The sequence below is a fragment of the Seriola aureovittata genome, chromosome 19 (genome assembly GCF_021018895.1).
Source record: "Seriola aureovittata isolate HTS-2021-v1 ecotype China chromosome 19, ASM2101889v1, whole genome shotgun sequence".
Taxonomy (NCBI): Eukaryota; Metazoa; Chordata; class Actinopteri; order Carangiformes; family Carangidae; genus Seriola; species Seriola aureovittata.
In genome coordinates this window covers 2,483,243-2,502,920 of record NC_079382.1, presented here as the reverse complement: position 1 = coordinate 2,502,920, position 19,678 = coordinate 2,483,243, and the positions used below count along the sequence as shown (strand labels likewise).

At 38.9% G+C, this 19,678-nt stretch overlaps 1 protein-coding gene across 2 annotated transcripts in view; it reads left to right on the top strand.

Moving 5' to 3' along the window:
- Window positions 1–19,678, top strand: part of ift172 (intraflagellar transport 172) — a 45,728-nt gene that overhangs the window by 17,605 nt on the left and 8,445 nt on the right. For both annotated transcript variants that reach the window (XM_056363377.1, XM_056363376.1), the window contains exons 20-38: window positions 2,090–2,182; window positions 2,628–2,705; window positions 3,440–3,688; window positions 5,070–5,148; window positions 5,766–5,886; window positions 6,329–6,473; window positions 8,857–8,946; window positions 9,173–9,270; window positions 9,882–10,017; window positions 11,709–11,825; window positions 12,886–13,028; window positions 13,328–13,421; window positions 13,825–13,889; window positions 15,106–15,286; window positions 15,441–15,550; window positions 16,708–16,837; window positions 18,649–18,747; window positions 18,998–19,107; window positions 19,455–19,518. In XM_056363377.1, coding sequence (XP_056219352.1) covers window positions 2,090–2,182; window positions 2,628–2,705; window positions 3,440–3,688; window positions 5,070–5,148; window positions 5,766–5,886; window positions 6,329–6,473; window positions 8,857–8,946; window positions 9,173–9,270; window positions 9,882–10,017; window positions 11,709–11,825; window positions 12,886–13,028; window positions 13,328–13,421; window positions 13,825–13,889; window positions 15,106–15,286; window positions 15,441–15,550; window positions 16,708–16,837; window positions 18,649–18,747; window positions 18,998–19,107; window positions 19,455–19,518 — 2,202 coding nt within the window. The remainder of the gene's footprint in view (window positions 1–2,089; window positions 2,183–2,627; window positions 2,706–3,439; window positions 3,689–5,069; window positions 5,149–5,765; window positions 5,887–6,328; window positions 6,474–8,856; window positions 8,947–9,172; window positions 9,271–9,881; window positions 10,018–11,708; window positions 11,826–12,885; window positions 13,029–13,327; window positions 13,422–13,824; window positions 13,890–15,105; window positions 15,287–15,440; window positions 15,551–16,707; window positions 16,838–18,648; window positions 18,748–18,997; window positions 19,108–19,454; window positions 19,519–19,678) is intronic.

The window sequence follows — 19,678 nt, the reverse complement described above, 5'->3', positions numbered from 1 at the left end:
AGCAAATCCTGAATAATTCAGTATTTGTGTGAAAGATTTATGCTCTTCACTGCATCTCCACTAAAAATCAATATTAATGAAATTCGTTTTGATGAATATCAGTGATTGCTTCACAATTTATTAATAATAATAATAATAACGATAATGATAATTTTATTTATAGAGCGCTTTTCAAGCAAAAGCACAAAGTGCTTTCCAAAGGTGAAGAAAATTCAAAAACAGTCAACATTAAAAACAATTTCAAAAGATAGATAACGAAAAACAAGTGCATATGCATACAAACATACATACATACACGTACATGTACACAAGCACATACACATACACTCTCACGCTGACACTCGATGAAAGAAATTAAAAGATAAAAACTCTCAAAGAAAGAAAATGGCCAGAAGTGTAGTGATCAGTTGTTTGTAAAAGCTGTTCTATAATAGCAACAGTCAGCTGAGCTGATGCTCAGTGGAAGGCTGTTCCAGAGTCTTGATCACCCTTTGTTTTTAAACTGGACTCTGGAGTAGTGAGAAGGCCCAGACTAGCAGACCTGAGGGGCCTGTTCGGACAGTATGGTGTAAGGAGCTCAGTTATATACTCCGGTGCCAGATTATTCAGAGCCAGAGAGAGTGTATGTAATTAAAAGCACTTTAAAAGGATTCTAAAAGAGATGGGAAGCCAATGCAGTGTAGCCAAGACTGGTGTGATGTGTGAGGATCACTTAGTTTTGGTTAATACTCCAGCTGCCGAGTTTTGAACAATTTGGAGCTGTCCAATAGCTCCATTGTTCAGGGATGTAAAAAACATTACAGTACAGATATAAGAGCGTGTATACATTTCTCCGTGTTGCTAGAAGACAGAACTGATCTAATTTTGGAAATATTCCTCAGTTCATAAAAACATGACCGGACTACTGTCTTTACATGTTGTTCTAAGCTGAGTTCACAGTCCAGGATAACGCCCAGATTTTTGTAGCTGACTATATATTGGGGGTGAGGGGGGCAAAGAGTGGCTGTATTTGTTTTGAGACATGTTTGAGTCCAATAATGAGAAGTTTTGGTACTTACAGTTTTTTTATGTCACCTAGACAGCTATGTCTAAAGTTAATTTACTGGTGTCAGAGGATTTGAAAGACAGATACAGCTGTGTATCATATGCTTAGCTATGGAAGGAGATGTTGTGATGGCGGTCCAGGGGTAACATTTACAGGGTGAACAGAAAAGGTCCCAACATTGATCCTTGTGGTTTTCCATGTAAAGACTGAGCAGTTTGTGAAGTAAGTTCACTGACAGAAACAAAAAATTCTGTTTGCTAAATTACAGTTACAGTTTCCCCCCCCACTGTTTTAGTCTGACTATGAGGACTGAATGGTCGACAGTATTGAAAGCTGCACTAAGGTCAGGAAGTATTAATACAGAACATGCACCAGAGTCTGCAGCCATAAGTAGATCGTTTGTGACTCCAAGGAGGGCAGTGTCGGTGCTGTGTAGCTAGCGGAAACCAGATTGGAACTTCTTGAAAATATTGTTGTTATTAAGATCAGGTAATACTTGGTCCAGTACTGTCTTTTTTAGGATTTTGTATATAAAAGTCAGTTCTGAAATTTTTTAGGTCTGTGGGATCTAAGCCAGTTCCTTTCATCAGCGGTTGAACACAGTTTTAAAAAGATCTGGTACAATTCCAGAGGTCAGGGAGCTATTGATAATGGTCAGCAGTGCAGGGCCGATTGACTCTATGGTATCTTTAAGCAGTTTTGTCGGGATAATATCAAGGGGGCTAGATGAGGGTTTCATAAGTGACACAGTTTTTCCAGATCCTGCATTGATATCGGTTTAAAACAATTCAACATCCAAGGAGGGGCAGGGGAGGTGCACAGTAGAGGTGGGGGGAGTGATATTCACCCTATGGATATCAAATTCAATTCACAGAGAGAAATTACTCATTTGTATTCATCTCTGTATAAAAACACATTTTGTACAAATGCAGCTCTTCAAATGTCACAAAACGTTTATATTTTTCTGATAAACTACATTTTGTTGCTGCACAGTTTAAAATGAGTTTTAGTTTGTGTTTTAATCTGCGTGTTTCCACTGACCAGGGAGGAGATGGGACTGCGTTCTACCAAGTCCAGGCCCATGTGGCCATGCTGGATAAGAACTTCAAAATGGCTGAGATGCACTTCATGGAGCAGGTCAGTGCCATGCTCGCATTCAACCAAACCTCATGTTCGCACCTGCTTCCAAAAGTTGGGTGAAAATTATGCAATGAGGCATTTAAAATAAGACTTGTTCATACTTTGTTTAAAATATAGAATTCACTATCAATGGATTTCAGATTTTAGAACAAACTAAAGATCCAAACACTCAGCAGGTCATGTTCTTGAACTATTGTGATTTCAAAAGTAAATTTTTATTTGAAATTAAAATCCAGTTTGTTCATCTGTTGGTAAACAACTACATCCTGAAACATTCACTGTACATTGACTAGTTAATGTTAGCATGCTTGTGATTGGTCCAACAGTTTAGAGAACTGGTAGTACTCTAAACATAATGGTTTTACTACTTACAGAGGCCAAACTTGTGATTTGAATTATTATACATTTTTGCAGGATTCAATATTTTTCTGTTTTACTGCAGAATGCCATTGATGAAGCCATAGAGATGTACCAGGAGCTCCACATGTGGGATGACTGCATTGCTGTGGCTGAGGCCAAGGTAATAATGAACTGACTATACTTACACTTTTCAGCTGTAAAGGCATTCAGCCTGCGTTCTCTGTTCTACTTGCAGTTAGACGAGTTAGACATCCAGCTTACAACAGACCTGATTCCTTATCGAACCCAGAGGACTTGACTCATAATGAACTCGTCAGGTCCTCACCTTTAGTCCACCTTTGTTTGGTCAGAGTTACATTTTTGAGGATTTTGGATCTGCATCTCTAGTCTTTGCTCTCTTCGGACAATAAAAACTTGTTAATGCTCCATTGTAACCTCACATGAGAGCTGATGCAGCTCAGGATCAGTGTAGTATTGGGAGTTTTTCTTTGTTAAATCAACATTAAGTGGCAAAATTTGCACCAGCTGCAGTTGATTTGTTTCTTTGTAGAAGTAGCAATTATTTTCATTATGAATTAATCTGTTCATTAATCATTTTTTGATTTAAAATATTATCAGTCAGCTACCCCTCACAGTTTCCCACAGCTCAAAGAGACATCCTCATCTTGATTATTTTGACTCAAAGATTTTCAGTTTACAATGATAAGACAGAGAAAAGCAGCAATTCCTCACATTTGAGATGAAGCAACCAACAAATGTTTGTCATTTTTGACTGTAACAATTGATTATCAAAAGCGTTGCTGATTAATTCTGTTAATTATTCGTCAAGTGATTTTCAAGCACTAAATGTGAATCTATGTCTTAAATTTAAACAACCCCACATTCTGACTGCAGGGCCACCCAGAGCTGGACAGCCTGCGTGTGAGCTACTACCAGTGGTTGACGGAGACGGGTCAGGACGAGAAGGCCGGTGAGGTGAAGGAGAGCGATGGAGACTTCCAGGGAGCCATCAATCTGTACCTGAAGGCCGGACTCCCTGCGAAAGCTGCACGTCTGGCCATCAGCCGGCCGGAGATCACAAACAACAGCGACACCGTCAGTCGCATCGCTGCCAGTCTGATCAAGGGAGAGTTTTACGAGAGGGTGAGTGGATTCTCTTTATCTTTTAATAAAGAGATTTATATAATTTATACCAGTGAAATGTTCTTTCTGCTCCTCTGTTCTGACTTTTCTGTGCTGCTGTCTTCCCACCTCATCTCATGTTCCTCTCCTCTCCTAACAGATGCCAGGAGAGGAGAGGTATCAGTAGAGGAACAACAGTTTTAGTTTTTTCTGTCTCCCTCCATCTGTCTGTTTCTTTGTGTCTTTTTCTGTAGCTTTTTGTCGATTCTTTTTTTTTTTTTATAGCCATCTGTGTTTATGTAACAGGTGAGAACGAGGCTCGGAAAGAGAGAACAAAACCTCGGAGTGAAACTTGTTTTTGTACCCTGATGGTGTAGGGTTTCATCAGTTGAGGTGTTTGAAGGTTGATGTGGATGCTGGTAATGTGTGAGTTTAACTTGCAGTATTCAAAATGTCCTGCAGACTTTCAGTCTATTTTCTGTATCTTGCATGGATGCTGTATTGTCCCTCTGTATATTGCTGTTGGCAAGTTTGAAAAGCTACTGAAAGAAATGGAAGATGAGCATTAGTGACGCTGGGTGATGAGATCTAGCTCACAGTCACAGTCTGTTCCAGTTGGATGGGGTTGAGGTCAGGGCTGTGTGCAGGCCAGTCAAGGTCTTCCACTATTTCTTTGTGAACACTGTCATGTTTTAACAGGAAAGGGTTGGATTTACATTATTGTCTGAAATATCCAGATTTCTCTTAATTGGTGCTAAGCCATGAAAAACAGCTCCAGACCAGATGTATGTGTGTCCACATTCAGTAATATGTGTACAGGCTATGGACACCTGGGGTCTAAGAATAAAAACAGACTGACAGGATTACACAGCCAGTAATGTTATTGGGAAAGAGCAGAAACAACTGGAGTGTATCTATAGAATGCAGGTGGAACAGAAAGCTCCACAAACTGATGCTGATCCTGTTCATCCCCTTTTTAAGGAATTCACAAAACTGCCCTCGGGAAGATGCTGTCGAGCCGCAACAGCAACCAAGAACATTAACAGAAAGTCCTTAATACCAAATGTGATAACTTTGTTAAAGTCGTGATCATCATTCGCACTGGAATCATGTCCATTTTTTTTGTCTGTACTGTGCATGTTGTGTTAATTGATTATGTGTTTATTGTTTGTGAGTTACAATGATATGTTTTAACCAGTCAGTGAAGCCAAAGGCAAATGTCTACATCCATGGACAATAAAGATATTATTATTATTGTTGATGATTATTATTATTATTATTATTATTATTATTGTACATTCCCAGCAATGGTTCCCATGCTCAAAAAGTGTGTGTGAGAAATTCAGCCCTGTTGTTTGAATGAATCATAATAAACGGATTTGTCTCTGTCTCTTCTGACCAGGCAGGAGATCTGTATGAGACGATCAGAAACAACCAGAGAGCTCTGGAGTGCTACTGCAAAGGAGGTGCCTTCAGGAAAGGTACATCCGCAGTTCTGTAGCATGTATTGACCAGTTTTTATTGGACTTGATTACAAAAAAATGTTTTTTAGGTTGTTTTTTAAGATACATACTCATGAAAATATCAAGCGTTTTAGTCCGTCTGTCAATACTCTCCAACTTGGGCTGAGGTCATTTGTTGCAGATGTAAATCTTTAAAAAAACAAGGTCAGAAATATATAGTTACATTTTTTTAAAGGCTCAATAATTTCAGCTGGGCCACTGCATTTAGCAAACACTACTGAAACTGGAGGAAATGGTCTCTCTATTGGGGACTATCCTCAGCTGCAGCAGGACAGGGTATATGGGATTGACTTAAAATAAACTACATGTGCTCACTGGTTTGCTTTAGTAGTTCTTGGACAGTGGAGCTTCATGACACAGAGGAATAAGATTTATTTTAGATTTATTTGTTGACAGTAAGAAAAAGATAACGAAGAGATAACCAACTTTATCCTTTAAAGGATCTGATATACATCTAATCTCAAACATCTGTCATCTCTGTGAAAAGATGTCGGACAACAGCTGGATGTTTTGGGTGTAGGTAATATACAGAAGTCATGTTTGGATATTAAGTTTCTTCTTCCTGCTTCCTGTAGCGGTGGAGCTGGCTCGTCTCACCTTCCCTGCCGAGGTGGTGAAACTGGAGGAGGCCTGGGGGGACTACCTGGTCCAGCAGAAACAGATGGACGCCGCCATCAACCACTTCATTGAAGCAGGGTATGTAGTGTAGAAGAGAGATGGAGAGAGAGGACTCATGAGACAAAGATATGGACAGATGGAGAGGAGGAAAAATAACACAAAAAAACAATCCAACAGAGATAGCCAACAATTCTTTAAATCATCACCAGGACCATGAGAGAGATGAGAAGGGACATCTTTAAATATGGCGATAGTAATGCCCAAAAAATACCAAATAAAGACGGATAATGAGCAGCCAGATTTTTATTTTTCCAAGTTAAAAAAATCCTCTGAAACTGAAAAAGTTTAACTTTAACCTCAACCAAAGTTGCTGTTTGCCCATTGTGTCCAATATTCTTTAACTGGTGGAGGAACACAACATATAATCTACATTTCAGAGATATGTCATGGAATTTGATGCCTACACACACACCACTCGCACACATGCAAAATAAAATGTATTTGTTGTTTTTCCTCTTAGCTGCTCGCTGAAAGCCATCGAGGCGGCCATCGCAGCTCGTCAGTGGAAGAAAGCCGTACACATCCTGGAGTTACAGGAGGATCCATCAGCAGGGAAATACTACGTGAAGATAGCTCAGTACTACGCCTCCATGCAGGACTATGAGGTGAGAGAGGGGGATGGAGGGATGGAGGGAGCAGAAGTAGAATTCAGATCTTCTAAACTTTATTGAAGTAAAAGTACAAAAGTACTGCCTTCAAAGTATACTGAAAGTAAGTGCTAATTATGCAGAATGGTACATTACAGAGTAATATACATATCATATCATATTATAATTATCATATTGGATTATAATTATTGATACTTTAAAGAGATCATTACTTTAAAGTTGCAGCAGGTAAAGTTGGGGCTTATTTTAAAGATTTTATTTACTGTTGAGTAGCTTGTGATTTTCTCCTTGGAGATCAATAAAATCTTATCTTTACCTATAATAATACCTCATTATTTTTGTTGATTATATTTTTGTTTTATTAATCTGAATCTGCAAAGTATTTAGTAACATAAGGCATCGAGTGGTTTTAGTGGAGTCTAAAGTATAGCAGGTCAAGTATAAAGTCACAGAAAATGTGAATACTCAAGTAAACTGTTCTTAAGTATATTACTTAAGTAAATGTTCTTAGTTACTTAGCTAAATGTGACTCCAGTTTATAAAAGCATATTCGTATTTCCAGGTAAGTGTGATTTTCTGCTCATCAAGAGGACAGGTGTCCTCTGGTCTTATACCTGTGGTACTTTAACAGATCAGCTGATCAAAGTGTTGGTCACAGCTGCACTGGAAGTTACACTTGATTTGTATGTGCCACTGTTTAATAGTGTGTGGAGTTGTTTGGCTAGCTTGCGGAGGATTTGCAAGAAAGACTTGTTGAGTGTATATAAACAGAAACATCATTTGGTTAATTTGAACAAATCTACTTTGTTTTTACGATCTATGAAGTGACTACATGTAATGTGAAAGGCATTGCTCATGAAGATGAGCCCATACAAAATTATTAGCATTAGTGTTAGCATTTTAGCATCTGTTTTCAGCAGTTGTTTTGGTTCACTATCTCCACTCATCAGCTATACATCCAGCAGCAGCAGGTAGTGGTTCCCAGAGAAAAAGCTCTGATAAAGTGACTGTATGCCACCTCCTCACTACCAAACAGCTGACAGACACAGGTTGAGAGCAGCTGGTGAGTATTGTAGAACATTCAGCTAGAGTGCAAGCAGAGTCTTTCTTCAAGTGTAGGAGGAGCCCAAAAATAGAGCCAAAAGAAAAGTGAAACCTGGATTTCTGTTTGTCAGGTGTCCAGAAACAAGACTCAAAATGAATGATAATGTTGCTCTTTGTCTGCTGGATGTAGATAAGCAACCGCTTGCTAACATGTTCACATATTAGTGGTACCCTAAATTGGACTTCTCTTCATTGGCTCTCAGATATTCACTTTGACTGCTGACTAAATGCTGCTACATTTGGTTTTGTGTTCAGGTTAGCACGTTAGCAGGTTGGTTTTGCTCCCTCAATACTGAAGACAGCCAGAGGGATAAAGTAGGCAGTGACATTTTGCCACTGGCAATCAATTTCTGCACATTTCTCAGGGATATATACAGTCACCCATGATACACATGCACACACACACACACACACACACACACACAAACACACACACAAAACTCCCAGAAGTCAGAACTCAGGATCAACTTTAGTGCAGTCTCTGAGGAGCAGCGTGGGTTGTGTGCTCAAGGGTGTTTTGGCAATAACGACAGGTTGGCTGGTTGTAACAATAGTTTTAATAGTTGCCTAAATACCAAAAATACAGGGCTGTTGAAATGAGGAAGAGAAGGAGAGGAATCTGGTATAGATACAAAGAACGGAGAGATGATAGCGATGAGGCGCTCTGCTTATTCTGATGAGCTCAGCTGAGCCAAACAGCCTCCACAGACCGGCAGCCTCTGAAAATAGCAGGCTATTTCAGTCTGTTTGCTCTATGGGCACATTCACAGAAAGTAATTAAGATAACAAGCTCTTTGCTCTCCAACTCGCGGAAGATGCAGGAAAGTGAAATTCAGTGCAAACTTAAACAATGGAGGAAGCTCTGCATACCTGTGTTTTCAATAGAAAAACAATGACTAAACGTTTTTTAATCAGAACAGGCGAAAGCATTTGTTTCACTGACGTCAGTGTTATTACAGGTTGAACTGAATATACCTTTTACTTTTGTGGAGCAAAAATCGGTTTCATTTTCCTTCTCTGTACAGTTACACACTGTGGCAACAAATCACACAACTCTTTATGTTGCTATTAGCACATGTAGCTGTTCTTGAACTTGTTTTATATATGTTTACTCTGAAGAAATGTGTTTTCAACATAATAATGTACTCTGGACATAAGATTGCAGTATATTATTAAATATAAACTATTTTGGAATATGAGTTTGTGATTTTAACATCTTATTCGATATTTTGAAGTGTATGTTGGGTGTTTTTTTGTGTGTGTCTGTGGCCTGTAGGTGGCAGAACAACTATTTGTGAAAGGAGGTCACATTAAAGATGCCATAGACATGTACACCACAGCAGGACGCTGGGAGGAGGCTCATAAGGTCAGTATCACAAACTACAAACACAAGTGTAAAATTTCACATTGAATTGTAATATATTTCAAGGCCCAAAATCTCTCTTGAAAACACAAATGTATGTATCATCTCATCTTACGTTATTTAGATTATGTTTAACAAAAGGGAGATTTCATCCCCAGATATCAGTCTAATTGTAATACAGAGAAATGAATAAGGTTGTTGTTGTTGTTTTGATGTGTTTTGTCTACAGCTGGCAGTGGAGTGTATGACAGAGGAGGAGGTTATGGCGCTGTATATCAGCAGAGCTCAGGAGCTGGAGGGAGACGGGAAGTTGAAAGAGGCTGAGAGGTAAATGCAGATCACTATATTTATAGCCGTTTGTTTCTTCAGTGGCTGCTGGCAGCATGAAGATGGAGTGAGGCAAACGAACATGACTTGTTTGAAGTCATTTCTGACCTCAGTTACAGCAAGAGGAAGAATAAAAAGAGTATCTGACTGTTAAAAGGTTATAATTACAGCCTACGTTTTCACTTGGCTGTCTGATTTTCCGTCGTTTCTAGACTGTTTTACTGATGCAATGTGCTACTTTAGTCCTCTCTTCTGTCTTTGACGCTCAAACATCTTAAAGGTCCATGTTTAACACTTTTTCCAGTGTTTTATTTGAAGTACTGATCCATAAGAAGATATATTTGTGGTTTTAAGGGTTAGGGTTAGTTTTACTTCTTCTCTCTCAGGCTTCTCTCTGGAGCTCTAGTAACAACAGGTCAGTGAGCCAATCAGAAGAGAGCAGGCTCTGAGCCTCTCTTCTGATCTACCTTTAGACTGTATGGGACCTACAGTTCTTCACGCTTACCTGTGTGTGTGTGTGTGTGTGTGTGTGTGTGTGTGTGTGTGTGTGTGTGTGTGTGTGTGTGTGTGTGTGTGTGCGTGTGCGCGTGTGTGTGCATGCGTGCATACAGGCTGTTTGCCACAGTGAAGCAGCTTGACCTCGCCATCACCATGTACAAGAAAAACCGGATGTTTGATGATGTTATCCGCCTGGTGGCCAAACATCACCCCGACCTGCTGACTGAGACCCACCTCCACCTGGCCAAGGTACAGCTCACTGTGATCAACTCCACAGATAATAATGGAGTTTCAACACCAACACGGAGAGCAACAATATAAGATTTTGTGAAAGTTCCCAAAAACTCAAGCATTAGCCTGATAATCAGACTAAACTGCTGTTTCATTTCACTTCATTAATTCAGTCAGACATTGTGTTCATGTCGGCCCATTTATAGTTGAGAGGTTGGGTTATTTTTATTTATTATCATTATTATTATTAATTTTATTATTTTGTTTATTTTCTCTAACCCATCAGTTACCAAGGATGAATCAGTCCCACCCTAATCATTGTCAATTGAAAGCTGCATTGTGGTTAACAGAAACAGTTTATTTTAATAGGTTCATAATTTGTCTATTCTGTCTGTAAACAATAGTCTGGTGCCCATATTCACAGAAGAAACGTTGTGAGTTCAGCATCAAACTTCATTCCTTTTCTCACCAAGATCTGTCTCCAGAGGTGGAAAGCAGCCCTATTTTTTGCTTCTATTTCTGTAACTTCTTTTCTTCTACTGAAGTTAGCATGCTAATCAGCTAGCTCCAGCCTGGCCAGACTGTCCTGACAGACTGATACCAAGTCACTATAGTGTCCAGTCTGGCCTAAAGAAGTAGCGATACTCAGATGATGTATTTTAACACAATGGCTGAAGCTCTTGGCGAGGGACCATCACCAGCAGCTACTCCCGTGTTCAGTGGCAGAGAAAACGTTCATATAGCCCCTTTAAGAGATCCATATATCCCTTTGAAGAGATCTCTTCTCAACATGCTTTCAGTGTAAGTGATGGGAGAGAAACTTTTGAGTTAGACAAATCAAACACAAAAGTTGTTTTTTTAGTGTGCAATTTTCTCTTTGTGTTTTCCTGAAAGTGATTTAGAGAACAAGGCTTGAAGGTCTAGAACAAGGCTTAAGAATTAATAGGAAAATCAAAAATGCAAAAGCAGTGTTCATAAATGGAAGTTTCATTGTGGTGGTCATTTGAATATTTAACTTACATGTACTTAGTTTGCCTGTTTAATTACTTGTAGATGAAACAAAGAACAGATCCCAGCATCTTCACATTCTTGTAGCTCATCTGAGATCAGTTAGAAAGCAGCGGAGGGGCTGTTGTCACGGCGTCATCATCTTCATCAGCAACATTCAGGCAGCAGTGAATGAGGTCTCTCATCTGAAAAGCTTGTCATGAGCTCAGATAGTGCTCCAGTACTGGCACCAGTATAACTTCATCCAAGTTTCTTATGTAACAGTAGACAAAGGAGTGTGTTCACAGTTTTGTGGTTGTCCAATTATCTTGTGAGAACTGCCCAGCAGTGCTTTACACTACACATAATTAGAAATGTCCCGAAATTAAAAATTTTGCTCTGAATGCTGAAGTTTTGAAGCCAATGAGGTAAAACAAATTTCTTTGATGCAAACTAAATTAGATGACATACATGGCTAATTTTACAACCTTTTAGTTGTGTCCAGCTCTGGTCGCTTTCAGGCTTCAGACAGCTGCAGCAAAGATGATTCATAAGAAATTCAATAGAGTTTCATCATTAACTGCCTTTTCTTTATCAACAATTTTCTTTTTTTTGCAGTATCTCAGAGTGCTGATAAAGCTTTGTTACCATATTCCCTAAATGGTACTTCAAGTACTTTATGTGTATTGGATATTAGGTTGATATGTATGGTATAATTGCAGGAGTTGGAGGCCGAGTCCAGGTTCTCAGAGGCCGAGTACCACTTCATGGAGGCTGAGGAGTGGAAAGCTGCTGTCCACATGTACAGAGTCAATGACATGTGGGAGGATGCATACAGGGTACATACACTCACATTTTATTTGATTGGTTTTCTAGCTGTTAATCCCAATTCAAACACACAGATATAGTAAGTAGACTTTTTTTTATACCAAATGTCTGAACTGTCATTGTTTATTTTAAAGCCTTAAACTTCGACACACACAGCAGATGTTTTCACTCGTCACAGTTCATCCCTGACAGTCACTGTTCATCTACCTTTGACTTGTTGGTGATAAAAAATAAATAACACCATTGATGTGTCAGTTATGTAACACCGTGAGTTATGTAACACTGTAGCTCAGGTGGTGGAGATGTTCCAGACTTTATATTACAAATAAATAAAACATAATACATAAATTAAAGTGAGGTTAGAGACACAGTTACATGAAAGTGACTTATAAGATGTTAAATATGGTCTTTTGATTTATATCAGTTGCTTCCCATAGCATCAACGAAAAACAAAAGCTTATCCCACCAAAATAATGTGAAATGTGCTGTAATAACATAAACACATGATGGCTTAATTAGAGTTTGAAAAAAAAACAAGCCAAATATAAATATATATATATATAGATATTTTATAGTTTTATCCTTTGTATAATATCGTTTACTCTCCTTTTTTAGCATTTATAGTAGCATAATAATAGCATTTATATCACAGTGTAATGTAGCTATAAACAGGTATAAATGTTAATTAATGTATTTGTTAGCAACTTTAACTCATCCTGCTCACACCAATTAGTGGAAGCTGTGTATAAACAAATAAAACACAGTAATCATATAAAATGTGTGACGATTGTTGACAAATACTGTAATAAACACTTAGAATATTATAACTTATATTATAACTGTTCACAGCTACATTATAGTGTGTTATAACTCATCTGTTAAATGTTCATATACTTATAAATGTAAAACAAGGAGACTTAAAGTTTTAATCAGTTGTTTTTCCCTTGATTATCTGTGGTAAAGGTGCCAGGGAGCCACACCACTGAATGACTCCTATTGCAATACATGTATATACTGTATGTATATATATATATATATATGTATAAATATATCTGTGTGTGTGTGAGACAGGTGGCAAAGAGTCACGGCGGGGCTGGAGCCCAGAAGCAGGTGGCCTACCTGTGGGCCAGGAGCCTGGGAGGAGAGGCGGCCGTGAAGCTGCTCAACAAGTTTGGCCTCATGGAATACGCCATTGAGTCTGCGTCAAACAACTTGTGAGCTGCATTACAACACACAGACCCAACATTCACTGTCATGCATTTTCATTTAATTCCATCTTGAGAACATTTTAATTCTGTTTGAGTCACTGAGTCCCATTTTTAAAAAAAATGAAATATGAAAATATTGGGCTAAATATATCAAGAGGAAAATTACAGCAGAGTATGTGCTGCTGGCTTTAATATGAGTTAGTTACCAAATCATGTTTATAGATTATGTATATAAATCGTACAGGACATCACTGTAAAGTCAAACCTGTCTTGATTTGATTTCGATGTCTTCCTCTTGTCTCCAGCTCATTTGACTTTGCCTTTGATTTGGCCCGTCTTTCATGTAAGGAGAAGATTCCTGAAATCCACCTTAAACACGCCATATACCTGGAAGATGAGGTAAGTCCACCACCATCCTGCTACATACAGTGACCTGTCTGCCTTATTTCACCTCCACAGACCACATCATCTCAAAAATACCTGCTACAGAAACACTTATACACCCTCAGTCGTATCTTTGTCCATCTTTCCTCTTGGTTATGAAATGATGGACAGAACTTCAGAATAGAGCCAAACTCATAAAAAACAGAATTTTCCTTAAGTTGACACACATCGGGCTCCTAACAGAGTCCGTGCGCTACATTTGAACAGATTTCAGTCCAACACATTTACCTCTCATTAATCAGAAGTCTTTCTACGTTTAATTTCTGCTCATGCTCAAACTGAGAATTGTCAAACCCCTACATGTGAGGTTTGGAGTTTTAGTGCTAATCCCAAACTCTGCCATGGTTTCATCTTCCAGGGAAAGTTTCCTGAGGCAGAAGTTGAGTTCATCAAAGCAGGAAAACCCAAAGAAGCTGTGTTCATGTGAGTACTGAAGATGATGCACTGTGTTTCTATCAGCTGATCAGATGTTATAATTAGAGGTACAGTAGATTTACAATATATACAGATGCATCAGCCTGATACTGACTGTTGATGGAAGTTCATTCACTTGTAACGTCAGGGAATTCAACTCAACAGTCTTTAAGTGACCTTAAAGGTACATACTTCTGCTTTATCCATAGTTCTACCCAGTTACTACAAATCCCACACACTAAAAGCTGCTATAGTCAACGTTTTTATAAGCTACAGAAATCATCAGATGATTTATGATAATAATATAATATGGAGCTGTATATTGAATTTTAGTTCATTGCTTAGTTTAAAACCAAAACCTTTTTTCTGCTGTTTGAGATTAGCTGGTTAACACAGTGAAGCATTTAGCAGCTAAATAGCTAAAGAGAGTGAGAATTAGACACAAACACAGCTCAAAATATAAGATGATGTTGCTGTGTAACTGCTGGATGTGTTGAAAAGCAATTGTTTTCTAACATGTCAGGCATAGGCGCCTCGGTGGCTCACCTAGAGCCTGTGTCACATAGGCTCAGTCCTAACCGCAGTGGCTATGGGTTCGAGTCCGACCCACGGCCCTTTGCTCCCTCTCTCTCTCCCTGACCCTCCTCTCTGTCTCTCACTGTCCTGTCAGAATGCAAAAACGCCCAAAAGAATAACTTTTTAAAAAGTGATGATGTTATAATAACTTTATTTACATATCACTTTTCTAAACAGAGTTGCAAAGCGCTGCACATACATGAAAACAGAACAAAGCAATAAAAGACACCATGAAAAGAGACAAAGTGTCTCTAACAGGGAGAATTATAAACAATCAACAATCAATGAAACAGACAAAAGACAGAAGGTAAAAACCAAGGATCAAAGCAGCAAAGTCAAGAATTAAAAGCAGCAGCTATCATAACTTGTGTTTACAACTTGTTTCTCCCACCTGGCCAAAAAAATCAGTTTTAATATTATGGTGACCATTTCTCAAAGGATAGCTTATGTTTTTAAACTGATTTAAAGATAGCCTCTGTCTTCAGTTCATGTCAGTCAGCTGCTGGTCATCAACTAATTTTTAACACAAAGTTTTAAAGAGAGTTCATGTCACTTTCCCTGGAGTTGACATAGGGTGTGAACTTATCCTAAAAAAAGGACATTTTTAGGTTTGGTTTTTTTAGGCTTGTGTGTGTGTGTAAACTTCCAGGTATGTCCACAACAAGGACTGGGCCAACGCGCAGCGGGTGGCTGAGGGCCACGATCCAGAGAGTGTGTCTGAGGTTCTGGTCGGCCAAGCCAAGTTCTGCTTTGAACAGAAAGATTTCCAGAAGGCTGAAGCCTTCCTGCTCCGAGCCCAGAGACCCGAACTGGCTGTTAAATATTACAAGGTGACTAGAAAGAGCCAAACTGGCTTTAGAGAAAACAACACGAGAAGAGTTTCGAAATGTTCTGAGCCTCTCTCGTTTTATATTCAGATCATAGACACGGATGATCCATCTTCTTTTATTTATTCTGTATGTGTTGCATATTTGTGTTTCTTAGGATGCAGACATGTGGAGTGATGCCATGCGTATCTGTAAGGAGTATCTCCCCAACAAGCTCTCCATGCTCCAAGAGGAGTACGAGAAAGAGACCTCCAAGAAGGGAATCCGGTGAGATTAAGATAAAAGAATCAAAGAACTCTGTGGGTCTCGTTTCTTATAACAGTCATTTATTTTATTTGAGTCCAGAATGCTGTAAAATTCATAATTATAAATCAGATGTTCGGTACTTGTGGGACATTATTTTAAGTGAGTTTTATGTTGTTATGTTATTAACAAACCTCCTGAAAAACCAGAGGCAAACCATAAAAACCACTGTGAACATTTCACAGACTCTCTCCACCAGTATCATCTATGCACAGAGAGTCAGTTTGATGCTTTATTAAACACAGCTCATGTGTTATCCCAAAGTGAAACTCCCAACAAGGAATAGCTCGTTAGCACTAAACCAGCAGCATGCAGCTCCTCTCCTCCACCCTTCGCTTCTCCCTCTTTAATGACCTGTGGGAGAAAACATCAAAAGTTACCAGTGGAAACCAACGATGAGGAGGGTGAAAGTGAGAGGTGCAAGGCCTTATATTTCCTGTACTCATGATCAAAGTTTAGTTGGTTAATAGATAATTTCTTGGTCAACTTGAGGATGCACATAACTTTAATCTCACTGAAATATGAGTTAATGACAAAGACAGAAATCAAGGACAAGAACAAGGTGGAGAAATAAATATCCTGAGTGATTAAAAAGGACAAACTGTGGACATAGTTCCCGTGAGTCATGATGCAGGGAAAAATCTTGAAATCTGAGGTGTAATCCAGACAGAGAGAGTTATGGATTTGAATGTGTGTTTCCCGCATTTATTACAACCCAGCTGGAGTGAAAATAAGTGTTAACCCCTTTTCAAAGACAGTTATGGAAAAAGTGGAAAAAAATGACCAATAAATATGATGCAAACGCTTTGTCTCTGTATGTTTACAGCATAAATTACAGTGCAGTGCATTGTGTAATTATGCCTCATCTTTTTTTTCTTGGGTTTTTCTCTATTTTTTGCAAGTTGGAAGAATTAAATTACTCTTATTATTACAGATTTTAAATCAAAGCAAGATGACTGCTTTGTTGCCGATCGGCTCAGATATCAAGAGTCTTTCATTCAGGATTTATAATGTGTTTAATAGTGCCTTGTTTTTGACAGTGTGCTACCTTTGATGAACCTCATGAAATGAATTTGTCTCTGTCTCCTTGAGTGATGGTGTGTGTTTGCTGGTTGTTGCAGGGGTGTGGAGGGTCTGCTGGAACAGGCCAGGGAGTGGGAGCAGTCAGGTGAACACTCCCGGGCCGTGGAGTGTTACCTGAAGGTGAAGGACGACTCCAACACGGCGCTGATGGAGAAGTGCTGGATGAAGGTAAAAAGACTGTCTAAAATGTTTACAACAGTTCCCCTCAGCGTCATACAGGACTGAAAATCAATCAGTAACTATTTTGTTCTGACAGAAAAACCACATGAATTTCCCATGTTCACATGTCCCATGTGGTCATTCCACATGTGGACACGTGTTTCCTACATTTGATCACACATGTCACATGGTACCACCTCAACATGTGGTACCATGTACAGCACGTGGAAAACATGTTACCACATGTTGTGACATGTCACAAATACTTCAGATTTTCGAAGTTTTCAACAAGCGCAGTAATGTAAGAACTGACAAACATGCAAACAAACAACAACAAACTGTGTACATGGGTTTCACATGGGACTTTACACGGCCTCACACATTACACCACCAAAATGTTCCAAAACCACGTTTCCAATGTGCCAGCACATGTGTTCCACACATTTCACATGTGATTTTAACATGTTTTCAAATGTTAAATCAGTGATAATGGGTCGCCAGTAAAAACAGTTTCACTTTGACTGTGGGGGTTGACTCGCATTTGGAAGCAGCCTCAAGTGGTCATTCGAGGAACTGTAGCTTTTGGTACTTCAGTTTTCAGCTGCTTGGTTATCACCCAAAACGGGCTCAGCTCATAACATCATTCACCGCAGAACTGCTGTAATAAAATCCTTCTAATGCTCACAGTCAGCTTCTTAATGTGTTAATGTGGTTTGAAATCTCTTCATTTCTCTTGTGTGGTTACAAGAAAATGACGACAAAAACTTACAATGAGTAGCAACTAAAACCAAAAAATGAACCCACAACACACAATAGAAACATAAAAACAATCAAATTTCACTAATAAGCTGCTCCTCACACTCAGCACTGCAGTGGGTGGATGACAGAACAGATAGCAGCCAGGATTTCCCCTGATGCTGGAGGAAGGGAAAGGTCATTGTGTCACCAGTATCAATAGATTTTCTTCTGCTGGGAGCATAACGTTGCACAGCAAATATTGTGTGTTATTGACCTGAGAGCGATGGAGATCAGATCATCTGTCATTTGAATGGTCGGTCTGATGGTGTTGCTAAGGCAAAAGGTCAAAGGGTCTCACAGATCAATAGTTTTTTTTTTCTCCCCCTCTGGGAATGTGAACGTTTGGTCTCCTGGTGGTGTTCGACTAAAGGTCACAAGGTCAAATAAATCAATAGGTTTCTTCCTGGAGTGGCTCATTAGATTTGCACATTAGATTCTATTCCAATTACTTGTTCTCAAAGAAACAGTCACACACAGTCATTGAAACACCTGGATGCTACAGCAGCTGTGCAACAGTCATGGCTCCAAATCCTCTCATTAAATGTACTGACTAATCAAAGCTAACAGCTGATTTTATTTTGATTTAAATTTCAAAGATGCGTATCAGCATCATGCAAATTACAGCTGATGCTTAGTTGATCAACAGGAAAATGATCTGCAACTTTTTCTGATAATTAAATAATCAAACAAAACATAAACATTTGTTGGCTCCTCAGATCTGAGTGTTTGTTGTTTTTCTCTGTTTTATATTAATTTATATTTTTTAATTTCAAATATTTGGGTTTTGGACATTTGATCAAGACATCTGACGACATCACCATCTGGTTTCAAACCTGTTTATTTCTTGATGGTATTACAGACCAAACTATTATCAGATTAACCTAAACAAAGAATTTAATGGTGAATTAATGATGGAAATAATTGTCAGTTGCCACCTTTAACCTTTATTCAAATATATTACAATGAAAACTGTTACAAAGGTTCTAGTAAACGTGTGTGTTTGTTTGTGTTTGTGTTTCCAGGCAGCAGAGTTGTCCATCAAGTTCCTGAGCGGAGACCGAGCAATTGAGGTGGTCCAGGTGGTCGGACCACGACTCACACACCTGAGGAAGTACAACGCTGTGGGTGAAAACACACACACACACACACACACACACACACACACACACACACACACTCACCTTAGTACAAAAACAAAAATTGTCTTGTTTTAACCTGCTCACAAAAAAAAGAACTAAATGTATGAACACTCTATACTTTAAACAAAGAGCTGTAAATGTACATGTATGAACCAGATTCAGAATTTTGTGATAAAGGTTTTTAATTCAACTCGTATTTTCCTCCTGCTGTGTTTGTGTTCACGTGTTCCAGGCTGCCGAGCTTTACTTAAACATGGACCTGATCAAAGATGCGATCGATGTCTTCATTGAGGGTGAGGAGTGGAACAAAGCCAAGAGAGTCGCCAAGGAGCTGGAGCCCAGGTTAGAAACACGTTCACACACACACACTGTACATGCACAAACACCTACACTTACCTACTCCAAAGTCAAAGTAAACCGGAGACACTAAATATATCATTTTAAAAGTTCATTTAGCAAGTTTCAAAAGCCTCTGTGTCATTTGTTTGTTTTAAAACCCCTCAGTGACCTTTCACTTTTCTGCATAAGCAAATACGCTAGAAGAAAAGGGGCATGCTGGGTATTTTCAATGTGATACTGTCTTACTTAAACATACATTTAACCTCATAGAAATACAAGGAATTGTTACCAGAATCAGTGGTTATCTGTTTAACCATTTCACTCTGTCTCATGCCTCTGATCCTGGGCAGGTACGAGGACTATGTGGACCAGAAGTACAAAGAGCATCTGAAGAATCAAGGCAAAGTAGATTCTGTAAGTATGTCTACATACCAGACCTCCTGTAGTGGTTTCTTCAGAAGATACTGCCACATTATGAGTAATACTGTAAGTTTGATGAGTCAAATCCATGTGGTCAAAGAAAAAAGTCACAGAAAATAAACATTTTGTAAGTTTAAGTCTTCATGTCTTTATC